Raw genomic sequence first — 23,153 nt, forward strand, 5'->3', positions numbered from 1 at the left:
AAAAAACTATGATCAGGATGCCGACTAGTTAAATCACGATGCTAGAATTCCGAACTGCTGATTCTATTATTGACTTGAATGAAGACCGTAGAGTGACACCATATTGCCTTACCATCTACCTACTGGGTGGGCACCACGGCCATTATTATCACAGTATGGGAGTGCCTACACCGCAGATCTATATATATATATATATATAATATATATATATATATATATATGCATACACATGCATAATATACATACATGCATACACACACACACAACATATAGGCCCACTTAGTCAGCACACACGTTTTAAATAATAAAACAACTTCCCCCTGCAAAGTTTATGCAACTGTGACATATATATCTATATATATACATACATATATATATATATATATATATATATTATACGTGAGCGGGTTCGGTTTTACTCGGATTTACTCAGATCTTTAAACGGCATTTTATTGGCTATCGCCTATCATGTGTTTTGGATAGCCAATATAATAAATCCGAATTTGCGGTAAAGTGGCGATAAGAACCGAGTAAATCCGAGTAAAACCGAACCCGCTCACCCCAAAATTATATATACATACATACATCTATATATACAGTCAAGTGCATAAATATTGGGACATTGACAGAATTTTCATATTTTAGCCTCTATTCACCACCACAATGGCTTTGAAATTAAACAAACCAGATGTGCTTTAACTGCAGACTTTCAGATTTAATTTGAGGGTAATTACATCCAAATCAGGTGAACGGTGTAGGAATTACAACGGTTTCTATATGTGCCTCCCACTTTTTAAGGGGCCAAAAGTAATGGGACAAACTAAACAATCCTAAATCTAACTTTCACTTTTTAATACTTTGTTACAAATCCTTTGCAGGCAATTACAGCCTGAAGTCTGGAACGCATAGACATCACCAGACGCTGGGTTTCATCCCTGGTGATGCTCTGCCAGGCCTCTACTGCAAATGTCTTCAGTTCCTGCTTGTTCTTGGGGCATTTTCCCTTCAGTTTTGTCTTCATCAAGTGAAATGCATGCTCAATCGGATTCAGGTCAGCGGATTGACTTGGCCATTGCATAACATTCCACTTTTTAGCCTTAAAAAACTCTTTGGTTGCTTTTGCAATATGCCACGGGTCATTGTCCATCTGCACTGTGAAGCGCCGTCCAATGAGTTCTGAAGCATTTGACTGAATATGAGCATATAATATTGCCCGAAACACTTCAGACTTCATTCTGCTGCTTTTGTCAGCAGTCACATCATCAATAAATACAAGGGAACCAGTTCCATTGGCAGCCATACATGCCCACGCCATGACATTACCACCACCATGCTTCACTGATGAGGTGGTATGTTTTGGATCATGAGCAGTTCCTTTCCTTCTCCATACTTTATCTTCCCATCATTCTGGTATAAGTTGATCTTTGTCTCATCTGTCCATAGGATGTTGTTCCAGAACTGTAATGGCTTTTTTAGATGTTGTTTGGCAAACTCTAATCTGGTCTTCCTGTTTTTGTGGCTCACCAATGGTTTACATCTTGTGGTGAACCCGCTATATTTACTCTTGTGAAGTCTTCTATTGATTGTTGACTTTGACACATATACACCTACCTCCTGGAGAGTGTTATTGATTTGGCCAACTGTTGTGAAGGGGTTTTTCTTCACCAGGGAAATAATTCTTCTGCCATCCACCACAGTTGTTTTCCGTGGTCTTCCGGGTCTTTTGTAGTGTTGCTGAGCTCTCCGGTGTGTTCTTTCTTTTTAAGAATGTTCCATACAGTTGATTTGGCCACACCTAATGTTTTTGCTATCTCTCTGATGGGTTTGTTTTTATTTTTCAGCCTAATGATGGCTTGCTTCACTGATAGTGACAGCTCTTTGGATCTCATATTGAGAGTCGACAGCAAATGATTCCAAATGCAAATGTCACACCTAGAATCAACTCCAGACCTTTTACCTGTTTAATTGATAATGAAATAACGAGGGAATAGCCCACACCTGTCCATGAAATAGCTTTTGAGTTGATAGTCCCATTACTTTTGGCCCCTTAAAAAGTGGGAGGCACATATTGAAACCGTTGTAATTCCTACACCGTTCACCCGATTTGGATGTAATTACCCTCAAATTAAATCTGAAAGTCTGCAGTTAAAGCACATCTTGTTTGTTTAATTTCAAATTCATTGTGGTGGTGATTAGAGGCCAAAATCTGAAAATTCTGTCAATGTCCCAATATTTATGCACCTGACTGTATATATATATATATATATATATATATATATATATATATATCAGTGGCGTAACTAGGGTATTTGGAACCCAGGGCAAATTTGAAAACGGAGCCCCTCCCCCCTAACACACCGATATGCGTGCGCGCGGGGAAAAATGGGCGTGGTCACTTAAAAATGGGGCGTGTCAACATGACACACCCCTTTATTTTCACGCTGAACATTCCTATCCATATGCACCTTAACCCCAGTAGTACCCCTTATACAGTACCCCCAGTGTGCAGTTGTGGTCCCTCTTATGCAGGCCCATAGTAGTGCCCCTTATACAGTACCCCCAGTAGTGGCCCCCCCAAATGCAGTGCACTCATTGAGGTCGGCGCTACACTGGCTAACTAGGGCGGGCGGGACGGTACCGTGGCCGGCGGGGCCCCCCCTCGCGCCGCCGGTCCAACGGCGACCAGGGCACTAACCCCGCCCGCCCTGCCCTAGTTACACCACTGATATATATATATATATATATATATAAAAGCCACAATCTGCCCTCCACTTACCTGGTATGGGTCAAGAAGACAGGAAGCAGGATCTCCTCCATTCTGTGGTACTCCGCATCTCTGCCTCTCTGACTCACTCCAACATGGGTGCAGTGCCATAACATTTATTTTTTCAGCTCCTCTTCCAACTCCCTCAATAAGCCATGCCCCCTTTTCCATTCTCCAGCCTCTTGGGTTTCTGGGTATGGAAACCCGGCTCCCCATTGGTCGACAGCGGCCATCTTTGTTTAGCCTGACATGGGGGTAGCCATTTTCTTATAGCCTCTGCTATAGCTACTCAGATCTCTCTCTTGCAGACCAGTGGCCGTGGAAGCAGAAGCATCCTCTGCCTGCCACAGCCTGGCGGCCCTAGAATACTAAAATTGTACCTGCCTGGGGGGCAGATGGCACCCTGCCCCCTGGCCCAGTGCGCCCCTGGGTCTGGGGGTGTCACACAGGGTGTTACCACCCATTGTGACACCTCTGATAGAATGTACCTCAAGGCAGATTGGTTGCTGTGGGCAACTTCTCCACTTGTCCACTGCTTGATACATTTCCCCTAGTATTAGTAACAACATATGTCTTCTTGGGATGTATTGCTACATGGTAGCAGCGCCAATGCGAAGCATTCCGGAGATTGGCCCCAGTAACGCCATTGTTAGATGGTTAAGCCACTGTACAGTAGCAGAATTTACCAGGAGAGCAATCCATGGGATCCCTCCCCGGTAATGGCCACTCGAGCATGTGTTGTCCGATGACCGCGCATGTGCAGAAGGCAGCCAGGGGTCCCACAGCACAAAATAAAGTGACCACTTCAACGATCACTTTACTTTACACATCGCAGGAAGGAGCCCGTTTCTGGATATGATTCTTAATACATCCCTGTGGTAGATCATTTTTTATTGCCGTATGACGATAAGAATTTATAATTATCAGGTCTAAAACTCAATAATTAGTAGTTGGACCCCTGGGTGTCCTTCATTCATATAAGCTCTAAGATCTATGAATTAAAATAAATAATACAAATCAATTTGACAAGCAACGGAGTTTAAAAACTGAAAAGGTGTACCTGTGTGTAACTGTATTGTGCGTGTATCTGTGTGTAACTATATTGTGCATGTATCTCTGTGTAACTGTATTGTGCGCTTATCTGTGTGTAACTGCATTGTACGAATATCTGTGTGTAACTGTATTGTGCGCGTATCTGTGTGTAACTGTTTGTGCGCGTATCTGTGTGTAACTGTATTGTGCACGTATCTGTGTGTAACTGTATTGTGCACTTATCTGTGTGTAACTGCATTGTGCATGTATCTGTGTGTAACTGCATTGTGCATGTATCTGTGTGTAACTGTATTGTGCACGTATCTGTGTGTAACTGTATTGTGCGCTTATCTGTGTGTAACTGTATTGTGCACGTATCTCTGTGTAACTGTATTGTGCGCGTATCTGTGTGTAACTGTATTGTGCGTGTATCTGTGTGTAACTGTATTGTGCACGTATCTGTGTGTAACTGTATTGTGCGCTTATCTGTGTGTAACTGTACTGTGTGCATATCTGTGTGTAACTGTATTATGCACGTATCTGTGTGTAACTGTATTGTGCACATATCTGTGTGTAACTGTATTGTGCGCGTATCTGTGTGCAACTGTATTGTGCGCGTATCTGTGTGCAACTGTATTGTGCGCAACTGTATTGTGTGCATATCTGTGAGTAACTGTATTGTGCATGTATCTGTGTGTAACTGTATTGTGCGCGTATCTGTGTGTAACTGTATTGTGCGCGTATCTGTGTGCAACTGTATTGTGCGCGTATCTGTGTGCAACGGTATTATGCAACGGCTGCACAGTAGCCAGTAACAGTGTGTACAGAGAAGCCACTGCAGTATCTATATGCGCTGCCATTACATCACTGAAGAATAAAACCCCCTTGGTCCTCTCATAAAGTCCATGACTGGTGAAAGATTCCCAAAGGCAATAAATTTTGACCTGTAGGGGCTACTACCCTCCAGATGTATTAATTCCACACAGCGCAGCTGGTAGCAATTATTTGCAGGCCGAGGTGAGATTTACAGTTTAGGAATGTTACATTTGGATCCTATTTTCATTCTCTGAAAGATGAGTGTTCAGTATTTATGACTGATTTGCAATGCACTATTACTGTATGTGTTGTGTATGCTCTAAGCACAGTATGGGGTGCATTCTATTCCCTGCTTTACAGTTTGAAAATGCTACATGCCCAACAAGGCAAAGAACATTTTAGCTTCGCCCCATTTTATTCTTCACCTACCACACAATCGTGTCATCGTGGCCCCACTGCACAATGCAGAGATGACTGGCACAATGACGCAACATAGCATGAATCACGATGTTAGCCCCCCCCGCTGCGGTTGTGCCTGGTGGTGGGGGGGAGGGGTTTGGGGTCTGGGGGTATGCGGGCTACTCTGAACAGCACCACAGATCATACTCAAGTTTAGGGAGCATAGGCAAGTATAATCTGCTGGGCTGTTCAGAGTAGTTTAGAAGTCAGACAGATCTCCATTTGGGGCTAAATGGGAGTTACTGGCCAGCAATGGGGTATTTGCAATCAGCATAAACTTGCCATGGACATGTTATAAGCATATAGAGAGAATTGCGGCCTATTTAGAGATGCAGCAAAATGGGTACATCTAACCTGCATTTAGCAATGTAAACCCTCAGGGCCTAATTCTGAGGTGGGAGAAAAGCAAAAGGAAAGAATAAGTAAGTGTGCACCTGGGCAAAACCATATAGCACAGCAGGTGGGGCAGATGTAAAATGTGCAGAGAGACTAATGGCCCCCATACACTAGCGACAGATTGTCGTGTTCCTGAGATGCAATATGATCGTGTTTCGGTGAAATTTAACATGCAGTTTCACCTATCCCCCGACGGATCGTAGAACATCGATGGCCGCGGTCAGCATTTCCGACCAGCGGTTAGGCATTTCCGATCTCATCGCAGGATCCGGCAATCCATCACCTAGTGTATGGGGGTCTTTAGATTTGAAAGAGGTGTGTCCAAACTGAAATCTAAATTGGAATGTAACAATAAAGCTGTCCAGCATTTGTGGACTACAGGCAAAAGCAGCCAGTATTTACCCTGCATGCCAAAAACAATAAATGTGTTTACACCCCCTGTATTGCATCATGGTTTGTCCAGGTGCAAAGTTACCTCAGAGTCAGGCCCTCAATCTTCCCAATTTTGCCTAAGCGTGGTGCAAACTTCTGTCCAGATGGAAGTGCTTTTGTGGAAAACTTGTCACATCACAAAAAATCCTGTCTGATGTGGCTCCACACTTCTACAGTAGACACATCGGGCCTGACTCAGAGATGGATGGAATTACAGAGCTGCACACAAGCGACTGTGCAATTCTGTCCATCTAAAATGCAAATGCAGCAGGAGGTGTCTGTAGAAACAGACACCTCCTTGCTGCATCTGCGATCCCAGCACTGCGACCAAGGTCGCAGCCTGGGATCATCGCAACCTGGTCGCCACTGTGCTGCCTCGGCTGTTTCCACTACTCACTGAGGCCTCGCACACACTGTGTTATGTAAAATCATTTCACGCAAGTTCTCAGAGACTAAACCCTTCAGTCACAGTGTAGATAATGAAAGCTTTTATGCATAGCTTGTCAGTAGCCAGTGTACAAGTCCTATCCCTCTCTATCTCCTCTACGTTCTACACCTCCTCACTTCTCTTTTCCTCTCCCTAGGAAGTAAGGGCATACTTGCCAAATCTTCCCGAACTTCCAGAGCTGCATGCACAGTGGCTGTAGTTACTGGAGGCCGCGTTATCCTGATGCTAGGGTGAGTATCCGTTGTGTGGAAGCTAAAACCTGTGCCGCCCATTGATTTTACACCGATATCATTAGTATCTGCACTTGCACCAAACCCATGTAAGGTGCAATAGATTTGTCAGAAACAGGCTTCCCTCCCCCGCCTGTGCGACTATAGTGCAGAGCTTTTGATACACACTCATGACACTCCCACAAGTCAGGGCAGTACTATGCGACCACATTATCACTGCCCACGAAACGCCCAATTTCACGGAATGACAGGTATGGCGTCCGACTCAGACTGGGACGGAGATACACAGAGATGCGTAAATTCACATCTGCTCATACGCCGGCCGCGACCCCCGAGCGCATGATGTCATGGTGAGGGAGACAGGGCCACCAGTGCCCAGAAGAACAGCAGTATAGGCTGCAGTGTCCAAGTCTGGATTGTCCAGTGGATGCTCGGGGTGGAACCACACCAGCAATTCTGGCTGCAGGGTGCCGTTCCAGACTTCACGCTTGATACCTGTGGGATGGCTGCGAGTTGAAGTTTGTAATAGAATTCCGTGTGTTGTTCCAATAATGTTTCCCAAAATATCATGTGACGTCTGTGGATTATTATCACGTTAGGTCACAGCACAAAACTGGCGGCTAATTGAATCTGGTCCCTAATGATTAACTGAAAATATATTTTTTACCTTTGAGACCTTTTCCTTAAACAACAACTGCAGATACAGCCATATAGAGATAGCTCTAAAATGATGGGCAGCACATGATAAAATTGCTATTCTGGCAATTAAATGTTCATGGAATAGGGTACATATAGTGCTACAAATTATATTTAACTATGGCGATTCATTCATTTAGTGTTAGGAATGTGTTATATTGGTTTTGTTGGTGTGTAGTAAAATAAATGAGACATTAACTTTGTCTTGTTTGTTTTAGTGCTTTGGGTGCCTGTTTCTCAAAAGGGGTGAAACCCTTTCCTCCAGGTGAAAACAGGTATGTTATGGAGAGATAGGGCTTCTCCCTATCTGAGAACAAAGGCCCTGATTCAGACCCGCTCGCAGCCGCTGGCTGCTGGCTGAGTCTGTAGGCGTTTTTTTGTTTATTTCTTTTTTCTCAGGTCGCTCTCAAAGCTGTGGGAGACCACCCACAGCTTGTGCGAGCAGCCAGGGGACCATCGCGATAATCGCGACCATCGGCCTTGCGACGAGTCCCTACGGTAGGGTTCAGGCTGCCGCAAGGCCGAGTGGACTTTCTGCTCTAATAGAGCAGGAAGTCCACTACTGACATCAGTAGTGATGTCAGTTTGCCCTCCCAACGAACGCCAGGCGTTCCTATGGGGACGCCTGCGTTTGTCCAGCCACCCCCCCTATCCGCCCACAAAACGGGGCGAGCTATCACTCACCATTGACAGCCGCCCCGTCTTGTTGCAAGCCCCGTAGCGACTGAACTTCAGTCGCTCAGCGGGGGTCGCGCATGCCAGATGCGGCGCATGCGCAGTGCAGCAACATCGGGCCGCTTGCGAGCAGCTCTGAATCAGGCCCAAAGTGTGAGGCGCTAGTGTTACTATAATTAAAAAAAAATAAAAATACTTGGACCCAATTTCTAATGTAGGGAATATTTTACATACATATACACATAACAGGAACAATACAATTTATATATAAATATATATATTGTAAAAGAATCATGACTCAATATCAAGAATGGATACTATTACTCATGTACTGGCAACAAATATAAAGTTATTCAGTAGTGATCATGAAGTTGATATTTGAAATATTTCTCCAAAGCGGACAGGCTGTCCCTGGATCAGACATAAAGAGTAATGCCAAGCAAATAATATTCAGGTGACAGGGTTCATGTGCAGTATGATTTAGTAAGTATAATTATTATATTGATACTAGTACTAGAACATTTTGCCAATTTGAACCCAGTACATACGTACGGAAAATGACTAGATAATGACTAGATCATATGTTAATATGATGGAATCGGGTAATAAAAGATGTGTGTGAAACATAACCGGCTAAGCCACGCCCTTTGATGGTTTTGGGGGCTTTTTTATAGTAACATTTCGCCAATTTGTGAGTGCGATGATATATTTGACCATGGACTCTGACGCAAAATGGACCATTTCCAGGGGGAATTGCAATCTGAGCCCCTATAGATGCAAATGATAATGCACTGTTACGCCACCTCACCGTCTCCCAACCTCCTGCCAATCAGTGGCTGCTGGCAGCTCTCTAGGAAAGCAGAGAAAAGAGGCGTTGCTTTCGAGGCGCAAACCCGATGCTGATTGGCTGGGAGTTGCGAGCCTGGAATCGACATGTTGGAGAAAGTCGGTGGGGGAAGAGTGCGCGATACGGCAGCATCCTCACGTGTTGTGCCGCCCGCACGCCCTCCCTCATTATATAATATCTACATCACGAAGCCAGGCGGCCAATTAGGATCCGAACTAGGCAGAACGTAAACAGTGTCCGCACATGGCTAGGGCGCCGGGTCCATGTGAGAGCACAGGCCACCAGTAGTGCGTGAGAAAGCAGCCGGCGGCGGTCACCCCTATATCACTTCCCCGGGTCACTGTGGCAGCTCTGTGTTCTGGTAGTTTTCCTGACAATTTAAGGTTAGCTATACCAAAGCATTTATTATAGTTTTTGTAAAAATTTTATACAGTTTTATTGCAAATTCTGTAATTTATTGCTAATTGAAAACCACCGCAAAAGAATCACATTAATATCTTAATTAGTCTGAGATATTCAAATTCAAAGAGCTTTCCGGACAAAGGGACTAAGCAAATTATATACTGTATATATAAGATGTGGAGCACAAGGTATGTGACTCTCACCCACTGATCATTGGTGCTATGATGGATATTTAGAGTACTCCAATGTTCTTGTTTCACAGTGCCTGGTAGTATGCATTAATACTGTGAAACAATAACATGTGGGCGCTAATTATGAGCTGGGAGCAAAGCCAAAAAGCAAGTAACTTATATCTGGAAAATACCATGTTGCAATGAAAGGGACTCATATACATTTACTGTGTTGTTTTTGCATACAGGGTAAATACTGGCTGCATGTAGCCCAGAAATGCTGGCCAGATTTATTTTTATACTGCAGTTTAGATTTGAGTTAAAATATGCCCCTCCTAAGTGATTGGGTACTGGATCCTGACGGTTTGGATGCCGGTGGCCAGAATACCGACAGCGGCATCCCGATAGTCACAATCCCAACGCCTGCAGGTAAGTCCCCTAACCCACCTTTCCTGCAGCCTAACCCTCCTCCCTGCCACAGCCTAACCCTCCCCCCCACATCCTAACTCTAACCCTCCCCCCTGCAGCCTAACCTTCCCCCCCGCAGCCTAACCCTAACCGCCACCTTCTCCAGCAGCCTTACCCTAACCTTCCCCCTAGTGTCTAAACCGAGTGGATGACGGTGGTCAGGATTCTGGAGCCTGGAGTCCGTCTGCTGTTGGGTTTTCAGGGCCGCTATTGTGAGTGCCATCCATCCCCTCCAAAATCTAATTCTCTATGTACATATTACATCTGCCCCACCTGCAGCAGTGCAACCTGGTTTTACCAAGGTGCAAAGTTACTGGCTCTTTTTGCTTTGCACCCAACTCAGAATCAATCCCTGGGAGTATGGAGCATCTCAGATCTGTGCTAGGTCAGTAAATGGGAGATGTCTGCATGCTGGAGGGCTGCATACTGTATTCCTACCATTGGGCCAGCTGATTAGCGATGCACAGGTAAGCTGCTGAGCATCTATCCAACAGTTCCTGTCACTGAGTGATATAGCAAGCAGAAAGAAAAGCTGTGCATCAAACCCTCCAGGAATCACAACCCTTCCCAAGAATACACTATATACCTCCCTATTGCTCCTAACCCATCTCCAGGGTTATTGTGTCAGCATATCTTCCAACCATCCTGATTTTGGTGGGACAGTCCTACTTTTCGGGCACTGCCCTGAACCAATTCGCACCAGTTTAGCCCCAACCCCATCCATACAAACCTGCGATTCCTTATATTATCTCTCCACGCTGCCCACTTCACTAGGAAGTTGGAGGGATGCGGGATACACCCACTCTACCCAAAAAATCCATTATTCTGCACCTTCCGGAAGAGTAGGTAAGTATGCCATAAATGCAGAGTACATTATGGTGGTCAGCATATAAAACTAGACAAAATGGAGTAAAGGATTGGCTAGTATCTATAGCTGCCAGATTTGTCTCTACTTTTTATACTTGGTACTAATTAGATCAAAGTAAGCTGAATTCTAACTACAAAAAACTGAGCCATAGCTGGTGCCAAAAATATAAAGCTAAACCACATCCATGCCAACAATAATATGCTGAACCATATACTGTATAGTGCAAAATAGAGAAAAACAGAGAAAATACGTGATGCCAAGGACAATATGAGCTGCATCTGGTGACAACAATAATATGCCAAGCCATGTGTGGTGCCAAAGAGGCAATAATTAAACTAGAAATGAGTCCAGCAATAAGTGAAGAGCCTATCTAATGCATTTTTTGTTGCTGTATGGAAGCTTAATAAACTAAAGCTAAAATTGGCCATATGTTGTACACCTCTGGTAGTAAGCACGGTATTTTTTTATTTTATTTTGTCTTTTTTTATATTTATCATTATTAGCCTATTTGTTGTTGTCTTTTTTGACTTTTTCTTTATATTTTTACTTTTACGAATATAATACAATGAAAAATGTATTAACTCTGGCCATTAAAGGGAGTTGGAAAGCAATAAATTATGCAATTGGCTGGAAGCGAGAAGTACTGGTGATAAATGTTGCAATTCTGCTGGCGGTATACTTAACACTAGTATAATAATAATAATAATAGTAAAAATAATAATAATAATAATAATAACACTAATAATAAAAATGCATTGTGATCATTTTCATACTAGTAGCCAGTTTTGGTGTTAGCAAAAGTGTGGTGCCTCTGGTGTATATGTGTATGTCTGTATATAATATATGTAGATCTATATAGACCTAGCTGGGATACCCAGCATTGCCTGGGTTGAAGACTGGACCCTGAAGTACACCTACAGCCTTTATTTGTTTACATTGTCCTCGCCTATAACCCCATTCCATTGATCCTGAAAAGGACCCCACTGTTTGCACGCTAGTTACGCCATTGTTGGCATGCATGTTAGCAAACATTAGCGTAACTACTGTGGGTGCAAGGGGGCGGCTGCTATGGTGCCCGAGCTGCTTCTGTGGCCTGCCACTCCACCGGCACCCAGTCACGCACTGTCGCAACTCTCGGGTAGGTAATAGATGCGTATTTGAGACTGGCAAGACCTATAACTGGGACGCGGAGTCTAACATGCCGGCGGTGTTCACCAGGGACCCCCGCAAGGAAGTATAGACTTAGCTGCGTCGCAGCCCTCAGAGTAGGTTCCCCAATACAGGTGCTGCTGAGCTCTGGATGGAGCGGAGAAGAGGTACAGTGTAGTCGACAGGCCAAGACAGAACAAAACAGTCAAAACAGTACCAGGGAGCAGACGTATGCAGTTCACGGAGGATAGCCAAGGTCAAAACCAGAACACCAAGCGCAGTACCAGGGAGCAGACTAAACTGGGTCACAGACAAAGCCAAGGTCAGGAACGAGCAATTAATTCACAAACAGGAATGTTGGAGAAGGTTTGGGAGCCTATACTCTGACACAGAAGTGCTCCCCGGGTCTTCCTTAAATAGGCAGGGCTTGAATTTGCCGCCTTCTGTGACATCACTTAATGGTGTGTCTGGCCCATTAAATTCTTACAGGTTGGCGCGCCCCCAGGGGAACTGCGGCCGTCTGCACATTGGAGCTGAGAAGAGGAAGCCGGAGGAGAGAGCAGCGGGGGCCTCGGATTGTCCGCCCCTTGCCCCGCTGCAGACCATCGCTGCCAGACCCAGTAAGTACACACCGGAGTCTGGTGCACTGTGACAAGCACACAAGGTGGACTAGTCCAGTCATGGTCATTGAGGGGGGCTGGTGTATCAGCAATGTTGATTTGGTGCCTGCTCGCCAGCTGATAATATCAGGTGCACTGGCAGGCATTAATGGAGAGACAGTACCGTCAATCGCAAGGCAATCAGAGCTTGCGGACTGGCAGCCAATCAGCAGTGGTGGCTCCTGATTGGCTGTGGTTCCGCGAGCTCGGACTGCCTCGCGACTGGCGCAAATTCAAATTGTGCTGGCGCTGTCTATCCATGTCTGCCGCTGCGCCAGCTGTAATTAGCTGGTAACCCAGCCCCAAATCCACACCTGCTGGCTGCTGATGGCTCACAGGTGGAGGCAAGAGGCTGCTGCAGGGACATGGGGTGGTGAATTGCTGGGGCGGGATGATGTGTAAGGGGCACTACTATTGTGTGGAATATTGTGTTCTATGGGTCACTACTACCATGTGGCATAATCTTTAAAGGGCATTACTGTGTGGTATAATGTGTAAGGAGCATTACTGTGTGGCATAATGTATAAGGGGCACTACTACTGCATGGCATAATGTGTATAATGGGTACTACTGTGTGGCATAGCCTGAATGGGCTCTATGTGGCATAACATAAATGGGCTCTGTGTGGGGGCAATTCTAGTTGTTTTTACCTCTTAGGGGTGCCGTTTAAGATCTTGCTATGTGACCCACAAAGTTCTAGTTATGCCCTTGCATGCAAACACAGAGGCTCAGGATTTACTATGAACTTGCATGAGTCATCGAGTTTGCTCAGACTGCAGATAAAAGGATACTTTTGTAGCTTTTCACAGGTTTTTGGCAGACTGCCAATTTCCACTGGAGCCAGCCCTGAACTTATATAATTTAAGTGTCCCCATTTTTAGGGATTGTGTGACAGTGTGTGGTCCTGATGAAGTTCAAACCTAGTCAAAAACCTAATCCTGGTCAAACTATACCAGCAGGCCAAATTTGGTAAAGCTAGGTCCAAAACTCCGGCCGTGCATAAAGGACAAAAAGACAGACAGGTTTTCTCGCTTATTATATAAATATGTAGATAAGCAAAATAATTGTTCTTAGAGTATATAGCACACTGCTACCTACTTTGCCCTGAAAACTCCCATGTGAGCAAATGCTAATATTAAAAAATATATATTAGACATTGATAAAGTAATTTATAGTTTAACGATTCAAAAAACATGAATGGACAAATCTGGCTATTTGATGCTCGGGCTGAGCAACTGGATCACCCAGCCATGTGAGTTGCAGATTCTTTACAATAGTTTCCAGGGTTCCTGAACTGGGATTCAAAGAAAGTTACATATGATACTGTCTATTCTCATCATGTTACAATTCCACAACTGACACTTTTTGGCATTTCAAATAATATTCTCGTTCCATTTCACTCCAGACTCGCTGGATATTTTGTACACAATTCCAATAGGGCTGCGAAAAAAATTAGCCAGTCCGTGGCACACTGCAGCAATTACTGTGATTAATTGAAGTGACCCAATACAATGATCATTTGCTAACTTGCTTTTTGAGCATACCTGAAAACTACCTTATTAAAGTTTCAAAACGCCAATTTTACTTGGGAAGGAGGCTGGCCAACTGTCTCTGCACTCAGGTAGAGCCAACTAAAAACTGGGACTGTCCTGGACAAGCCAGGAGAGTCAGTAAAGGCACACATCCACTAGACAATTAAATTGAGTGATTGATTGATAACTATATCGTTACCGTTCGATAATCGTTCCAAAATCGTTTGCTGATTGTTTAAAAAAGGTCTAAAACAGGCTGGTCGTTTAGACATCGTACAAATATGTTGTACAACCTACCGATATCGTCAGGATCAACATGTTTGCAGATGATTGATTTGCCTTCACTGAACGACTGCTCGTTCAGTGTAGGCTCATCACAGACAGACAAACGACTGCACGATTACAATATCGTAATCGTGCAGTCTTTTGCCTGTCGTCTAGTGGATGCGTGCCTTAAGTATCCCATGAATTCTTATTTTCGAATGCACATTTTATAAAGAGGAACGGTCTTGAATATAAATACATCAGCAATGGCCAGTTTATTAGGAAGGCATTGGTTATATTTTGCTTAAGTTGTGACACTTGGTGACATAGGGGCATATTCAATTAGCGGCCAGTTGCCGCGCCGGGCCTATTCAATTAGCGGGGATTCCCCGAGTCCCCGCAGTCGGACTTTACCTCACAGCTCATGGAGGTGCGAGGTAAGCTCCACGTAAAAACCACTAAATCGGGCTTGCGCGCGGGGAGAAGACTCATTGATTCTGCAGTTTATGTGGAATCAGTGTGTTTCCGCATGTGAGTCCCGATTTTTCAGCGCAGAAAATAGGCTATTTTATTGAATAGCTTTTTCCCGCGCCGTGGGGATTTTGGCCGGCAATTAGTCGCGGGGTAAACCCTGCGGCTAATTGAATACCCCCCCATACTGTACTGTGTGCAATATGGGTTTACTAATATATACTCCCAATTTGAGATTTCAAGCAATTACCTCATGAGTCCTGGGCTGGAGCCACACATCAATAACGCAACCCAGTGGCAAACGGAGGATCTCTAGAGGGGGGTTTCCAAATGCTTGATTTTAGTGCGAGTGTGCCAGTCCATGAAGAGGGTATAATTAGCACTTAAACAGCTTTAATATGCGTCATACAAAGTATATTGTGTGTCATAATTCCAGCATATAGAGGACCAGCACAGTAAGCCATTAAATGCAACAGTAGGGCCATCCTGCCTTAGCTGAATGTTTTTATCTTAGATGTGGGCACCATTCCAGAGTATTAGAGCAAGATCGGGAGTCTGGGGGAATAGCAGAATAACCTAGCACTGCCCTGGACATATGTGTACATATTGGGCTCTATAGCAGCACATCCCTAACAGTGAATGTTTTTCAGATCTCCTAGTTGGTGCACAGGTTATTTATTGCTGACTGATACATGTTAAAAGTTGCACAGGTGGTGCAAATTTACTAGTGCTGTGAAGAAAATGCAGCACTAGTAAAATTCTATTACATTACTATTTCTATTGTGGTCATGGTGTGGGCTAGGGAGGGGGGTTTCCAGGCAGATGGAAACCCCCCCTGTGTTTGCCTATGCAACCCTCTCTCCATCCACAGATTATAAAGTTGAGTATATAGCAAGAAGCACAGACTGGGATACAGGGCCTGATTCAGACCCGATCGCGAGCGCAGGACGCTCGCAAGCGGGTCGATGGTGCCCTACTGCATATGCGCACGACGGAGGGAGCTCCGTCGTGCGCATGCGCGAGACCCGGCCAGCGACTGGGTAGCCGTCGCTCCGGGTCTCACATCAAAGGGGGCGTGCTGTCGATGTTGATTGACAGCACGCCCCTTTGGTGGGCGTGCCGGGGCGTGGCTGCCAGACGGAGGCCTTCCCATGGGAACGCCTACCGTCTGAAGCCGGCCCCACTGACATCACTAGTGATGTTAGTGGGAGTGATTTTGGCTCTGATAGAGCCAAAATCACTCCAGGGCTTGCAGCAGCGAGACCCTACCGCAGGGTCTCCGTCGCAAGCCCGATGGTCACGATGGTCTTGACCATCGCGACCATCATCATGGACGCTTGCTATAGCTGTGGGTGGTCACCCACAAATATGCGAGCGTCCAAGAGGCCGCTCCATTTTCATGTAGGAGGGCCCTGATTCAGAGCGAGCGCTCTGGTCAGAGCGTCCGGCTCTGAATCAGGCCCACAGTCCGTTTCCATACAATAGCATATTAAGTTTGCTAATTTCTGCTGTCTCAGACAATCAAAATTCCAATTGTCTGGAACACTGAATCTAAGAAAGCAGGAAAATTAATCTTCAAACATGAAGGGTCTTGCAGGCATTGCCTCATTATTTTGGTTGGACACTTTTCTGATTATAATGCAGATAAATCTCAAATGTAATAAAACTAAAATAACACATACTAAGTATGAAACATAACAGGATATTGCAGGGAGATTAGACGGGCTTCCTCTCACTACCGAATGGCCTTAGTGAATGGCCCACGGAGAAGAGCGCAGCAGAATTTAGAGGGAGATGCGTGGAGAACTAGCAGTGACGGACAAACCAGGGAATCCTTCTGTGTACAGATGAGGAGGTGCATCGGGAAGTTATTGATAGCAGATGGAGGGATGAGCATGTTACTATCCGGCTTTACCTTGTGTTCACTTTGTGGAACGATCATAAAAGGATTAACTGGCATTTTAAAGGACCACTTACTTACAATAAAAATGTCTCATTTATTTCCTGTTTTCAAGTAGCCAAAATTCCTTTGTCTATTAGAGCACAAAATATCTGAGTCTGGCATGAAAAGCAATGTTGTTTTGTGTGATGACATTTCGGACTTACTGTATTGCTTACAGAGGCATGACTTGTAACATAGGAAGGAGTATCCAGTCACAATATGTACATTTTAGTGCTAGATTTAGGTTTAGGGTTAGCGTCAGGCTAAAATAGTAGAAAAAATGGTAAGTCAACATTCTGACTGTTGACGTGCACAATGTCAAAATAATGAACATGTCGACATTATGACCATGTTGACATACGATAATGTCGATTTTGACTGCAAAAAACTACGTGGGTGTCGCAACCAATTTTTGAATACCACGGTATATAATGAAAAAAATTATTGCTAATTTTATTTTAGCAGAAACCTGCTGAAATGTAAAAAACGAAAAAAATATGGGGAACAGTCTGTAACAGCCTCCCCACCACCCCTTTTTTTTTTGTTTTATTACAAATGAATAGAATGAAAAATGGGTTCATTTTAGAAATAATAAAATTTATATATATATATATATATATATATAGATACATACATATATGTATATATATATATATATATATATATATATAAGGCAATTATTTTTTAGTCAAATAATTGCTTTAGTTGATTTTGGGGTAATTTGAAGTCATTGTGGGTTTTATCAACCTATACTGCAGCGGCGTAACTAGGGCAGGGCTGCCAGGGCTCGTGCCCTGGGCACCTTGGGACCGGCGGCGCAGGGGGAGCGCCGCCGGCCGCGGTACTGCCCGTCCTAGTTAGCCAATGTAGTGCCGACCGCAATGAGTGCGGTCAGCACTACACATTTACTCAGGACTGGCGCTAGGCTTCCCTGCGCCCAGTGCCGGTCCTCTGCTGCACAGCCGAGTCCCTTCCCTCTCCCTGAGCGCTTACCCAATAGCGCCAGACGGAGGGTGGGAGGCGGGCTCAGGCTGGTGTATTTACACACACATCGCCGCCAGCGCGGCGGCGATGTGTGTGTTGATCAGCAGTCAATGAGAGTCAGATAGACTCTCATCGGCTGCTGCTGCGCCCACTGCAAGAGCCGGGCTGGAGCTCACTCACGAGCTCCGTCTTCTGGCTCCTGCAGTGGGTAATGGGAGAGGCGTCATGATCTCTCCTATAATGCAGAGTGCGCTAGCCTGGGAGGACTGACATGCGGATAGCGGCAGGAGCCGGTGCGTGGATTCAGGTAAATGTATTAGTTATTAGTTAGTTTAGTTAGCGTGTATTTATTGGGGGGGGGGTGAACTACTACTACTGGGAGAACAGCTGGGGGGGACTACTACTGGGGGCACTGCATTGGGGGGGGTGGACTACTACTGGGGGGTCCTCTACTGGGGACACTGCAGGGGGGGAATCCTAATAGAAGGGGACTACTACTGGGGGCACTGCATCGGGGGACCACTACTGGGGGCACTGCATAGGGGAGGGCTACTACTGGGGACACTATATAGGGGGGGACTACTACTAGGGGCACTATATAAGGGGCTTACTACTGGGGGCACAAGGAACACTGCACTGGGGGCACTGAATAGGGAGGATCACTACAGGGGGCACTGCATTGGGGGGTCTACTACTGGGGGCACTATATAAGGGGCTTACTACTGGGGGCACAAGGGACACTGCACTGGGGGGACCACTACTGGGGGCACTGAATAGGGAGGACCACTACAGGGGGCACTGGATAGGGGGGATCACTACTGGGGGGCCTGCATAAGGAGGACAACTACTGGGGGCACTGTATAAAGGCACTACTGGGAGCCTGCATAAGGGGAACTAATGGGGGGCTGCATAAGGGGGAGCACTACTGGGGGTACTGTATAAGGGGCCTGCATAAGAGGGACCACTACTGGGGACATTGCATACTGGGGGTACTGTATATGGGGCACTACTGGGGGCCTGCATAAGGGGGACCACTACTGGGGGCACTGCATAGGGGAGACTGTATAAGGGGCACTGCATTAAGGTGCATATGGAAAAGAATGTTCAGAGTGACGAGATAAGGGTGTGCGTCATGTTGACACACCCATTTTTAAGTGACCACGCCCATTTTTCAGCTGAACGCGCACATAGGGGGGGAGGGGCTCCATTTTTATATTTGTCCTGGGCTCCAAATACCCTAGTTACGCCACTGCTATAATGACATGTAATTATTGGACTAATTAAGCTTATTGGAAATGTCCAATTGCTTAATTAGTCATTAGGGGGGTATCCAAGTGGTTCAGAAGAAATTCCTGACAATTTTTCCTTAAACTAAGGATTTTAGGAAAAATTTGACTTTTTCTAAAGGTGCTCAAAAGAAAGTGCCGCGTGAAAAAATAAAAACCTAGCGCCCAATTGAATACCAAAAATCTTGCTCCCGCAGGGAAAACCCCATGGCACGAGACTTTTGGGAAATTTGTTTCTAATTGAATATGCCCCATAATGTCGACATGTTTATTATTTTGACATAACATCCACATTTGGACTGTCAACATTCAGACCAATCAGCTTTTTGCACTCGCTCCAGGGCTCGCGCGTGCGCACTGGCCCACCATCGATCCGCTTGCGAGCGCTATGCGCTTGCGAGCGGGTCTGAATCAGGCCCACAGTTACTTGCTATTTTTTACTCTATTCTCAACTCAGAATCAGGCCCTTATACTGCAGGCTATGTTCACGTATATATAAGGCTCCAATAAGGGCTAACATTAAAGGCAAGCTGCACCTTTTCCATGGCCACTCGGCCTCATTTTCAATATGAAAGCAGAATTACTATGTAGAACATTTGTTTTTCCTACTCTATTTGGGAGGTTGAATGCTGCTGCTATGTGCTGATATTCCTCATGTATCTGCTCCTGTTATTTGCCAGGTCAGGGAGGCGCATTTTATACCATAGCAGAGTTAGGACCATATTCAATTTGAGACGAAAACCCGTTATCGGCGATAAATATAGCCTATTGTCATTATCCCCGTATTCAATTACATTGGCTTTTCGCCGGTGCAAAAAGTCAATATAAAAAAATGGGGATAATTTTTCGCCAGCCTTTAGCAGGCGAAAAAAAGAGCAAAATTGGGGTTTAGGTGTGCAAGCTTAAAAAAATAGCCTGCACCCCTGGGAAAGGCCCCTAAACACCCCTGGGGTTAAAAAAAAATAGGGAACACACTTCTAAAATAGCTTAAATAATTCCAGAGGGGTTCCAAAGTATGCGGCAGAGTGTTTTCTTCATGGCGGGTAGTAGCGGCAGGTGCATTTTTGAAGAATTCTAAAAATCATTTTAGGGACTTAAAAATATGCTTGCACCCATTTTCATGTACCCCAAATTTGTTGGGCATAGTTATTTTTCCCCCCCAAAAAATTATCACCTTCTTCAAAAAGCCACATTTATGCACCTGCCGCGGCTATTTAAAAACCCGACTTCCCTTCTGCATGCAAAAACGGGGATACCCATAGTGATCCCCCATGTCTGGACATCTTTAGGGTGGTCCCAGGATGATTTCCCGAAAATTCCCTTTTTTTTTCGCCGGGTCCCGCTTTCGCGTTCTTTTATATTGAATACGGGGAATATCGGGCACGCGCGCGATACTTTTCCGCCTGGAAAACAGGCGAAGGAGACGAAAAGTCCAGCAGACGAAAAGTCTGGACTTTTCATCTCAAATTGAATACGGCCTTAGTCGTATCCGACTTTTTCAGCCAAACTCTACATAGGCAGCAAAATGCAGACCTGAAAGTTGTGTTATTATTTAATTTCAAATCACACATTAAATCCTGGCTGCAAGTGTATGCAGCCTTTATAGGGGGAATTCATGTAGCCGTGGTAATTTACCGCAAACTAATTGATCCCCCGTGGCTATTTAATTAGCCCACAGGCTGCACTTAACAGATTTTTTTTCGGGTCTAATCAGACCCAAAAAGAAATCCCCGATAAATAGGCTGTTAACAGGTGAGAAGACACCGTTAACGCATAGGTCTGTGAACTTTTCACAGATTCTATGTGTTAACGCCCATTAACCTGTGTTTTAACGCATGTTAACATGTTAATTTATCGGGCGATAAAAATTGTCTCGTATGAAAAATGGGCACTAACTGAGTAGGCTATAACCCGTTATCACACCCGTTAAATTAATGGGTCTAATTGAATTCCCGCCGTAGAGTATCCTTTAAATAAGCAATAAAGGAAGATGCATAAAACCTTCTAAAGATAACAGACGGAGACGTTGCCCATAGAAACCAATCAGATTGTAGCTATCATTTATGGAATGTTCTAGATAAATGATAGCTAGAATCTGATTGGTTGCTAAGGGAAACCTCTCCAAGGTTTGACACATCTCCCCCAAAGACATTAAAGTGTTGTGTTTGGAATATCTGCACTCACCATACACTTGTTTGGCTTCTCCCCAGAGTGCACTCTCATGTGAATAAGCAGTTTGTACCGTGCATTGAAAGGTTTGAACCTTCTTGCACACCCAGCCCAGAAACATGTGAAATCCTCTCCTGTGCGCTGGTCAATATGCATCTTCTCAATGTGCCTCACCAGCTCCTCCTGCTGCTCGTAAAAGGCACTGCAGTCTATCCAGCGGCACAGCTGCCTCCTCTGCGCTCCAAGTTCATCTTGCTCATCAGCTGGAAAGGTCTTTGGGGACATGGCAAGGGGAAGATGGAGCGGAGACAGGAGTCCTTGCTGATAAGTATCCGCTGGTTCTTTCTTTAGAAAATTAAGCCTACTGCAGTCATTGGGGGTTGCGCTCAGATGAAGGTTGGCACTGCCCTCTGTGCAGGGTCCATTTACCTGTTCAGCAAGCTTTAGTTCACACTCCTTAGTATTAGGAAGCAGACAATGTGCAGACGAGGGCAATCCACAAAGACCCTCAGGTTGGGATGCTTTTGGTGGGCTCCAGTTAGGGACACCCCCTGAGTTAAAGAAAGTTCTAGGTGGAGAGTCACAAACTCTGTTCACACAAGGTGGTATCGTTGTGTGAGAGGAGTGAATAATTCCCACAATCTCAACGCTGTCAGCGAAACATCCCCTTCTCCCTCCGGACTGGAACCGGGCAGAGGCAGACGTGCTGCTGGCTGTCAGTGATCCGGGGAAAGTGCTGTGTGTGGAGTCTACAAAGTAGGATGAAAGACAGTTTTTAAACCCATTGTGTGTGGCAGCTGTGTCAGGGAGCAAAGATGCCCTTAACTCCGAGATGCCCAACTGGCGAGATGCTGCTGATAGGTCTGAGAAGTCACAGGGACCCTCCTGTTTTATGCGACTGGCAGGGTGTGCTCCATTGGGACGCAAAGGCATAGAGGTGGGAATCCGGGCAGACCTGTAGGAAAACAAGGGAAAGGATTGACATGTTTTACCTTCCAGAAATTAAATTATTCTACGTTCAGCTAAAGGAATGCCTCTGTGCAGTGGCACACATGGAAGGTGTTGGCACGACTGGCACCATTGCAGCAAGCACTTATATGGTATTCCCAAGCATAGGTAAGATGCTCTATTGTACAATATGCTGTTCTTCATTGCTGGCACAGTGGCAGAACCAGCTGAAATTGCAGCACAAGTTTTAAGAAATAGCTCAATACAGACTGTGCTGTGGTGTGTACTTCTACAAAAGCTGGGGGTGGGGGTGCTTATTGCCCACCCCTACTCCATTCTCAATAAAATTCATATATTCTTCAACATTATATTCGTCTGTGTCACTGTCACTCCCTTCAATATTACATCCTTCAGCTTAACCCCTGGCATTCTTGTAGCCCTAGGTGCCAACATTTTGTATATTATAGTACACCTAAGCAACGAATTACTATATTTTGTAGTCTCTTCCTTTATTACATTTCCCGTGAACGATCTATATTATTATATCGCTTATAGTCAGCACCCATTGTTATACCCCCCACTGTTACTTTCCTCACAATTATATTTATTCATATTATTTATTAACCTTGATTATTATATAGCATCAGCGTATTCTGTTGCCATTGGCCTATCTATAATGGGTGAAGGGTGTGCTGTGCATACGGGCCCTTGGGTCCAGGCGGTCCACACCGCACACCCTGCATCCATATAATTAGTATACTTACCTCCGGAGTCCCGGGTTGGCTGGTTCTGCTAACTTTAATCACCACGAAAATGGCACGATGGCCATTTTCCCGATGGTTTCTGCATGCGAAGTAGTGATGCCCTCAGGAATAAGGCGCTGACGCTATGTTCCTGGAGATTTTAAGTGGGGTAAAAGCGAGCAGTGTTTAATAAATAGGCAGGGTCTGCAGTAGTAGGAGGTTGATGTTTGTGTGAGATTAGAAAAGAACATAGACTGTCTTGCGGTGCTGGCGGTAAGGCCTTTGTCCTGACTGCAGTGGTTC

The 23,153-nt window shown here is 45.1% G+C and overlaps 1 protein-coding gene across 2 annotated transcripts in view; it reads right to left on the reverse strand.

The window, feature by feature from the left end:
* Positions 1-23,153, reverse strand: part of GLIS1 (GLIS family zinc finger 1) — a 217,202-nt gene that overhangs the window by 76,961 nt on the left and 117,088 nt on the right. For both annotated transcript variants that reach the window (XM_088479355.1, XM_088479356.1), the window contains one exon: positions 21,175-22,114. In XM_088479355.1, coding sequence (XP_088335481.1) covers positions 21,175-22,114 — 940 coding nt within the window. The remainder of the gene's footprint in view (positions 1-21,174; positions 22,115-23,153) is intronic.

Source organism: Taudactylus pleione, unplaced genomic scaffold (genome assembly GCF_031769625.1).
Source record: "Taudactylus pleione unplaced genomic scaffold, aTauple2 ptg000230l, whole genome shotgun sequence".
Taxonomy (NCBI): Eukaryota; Metazoa; Chordata; class Amphibia; order Anura; family Myobatrachidae; genus Taudactylus; species Taudactylus pleione.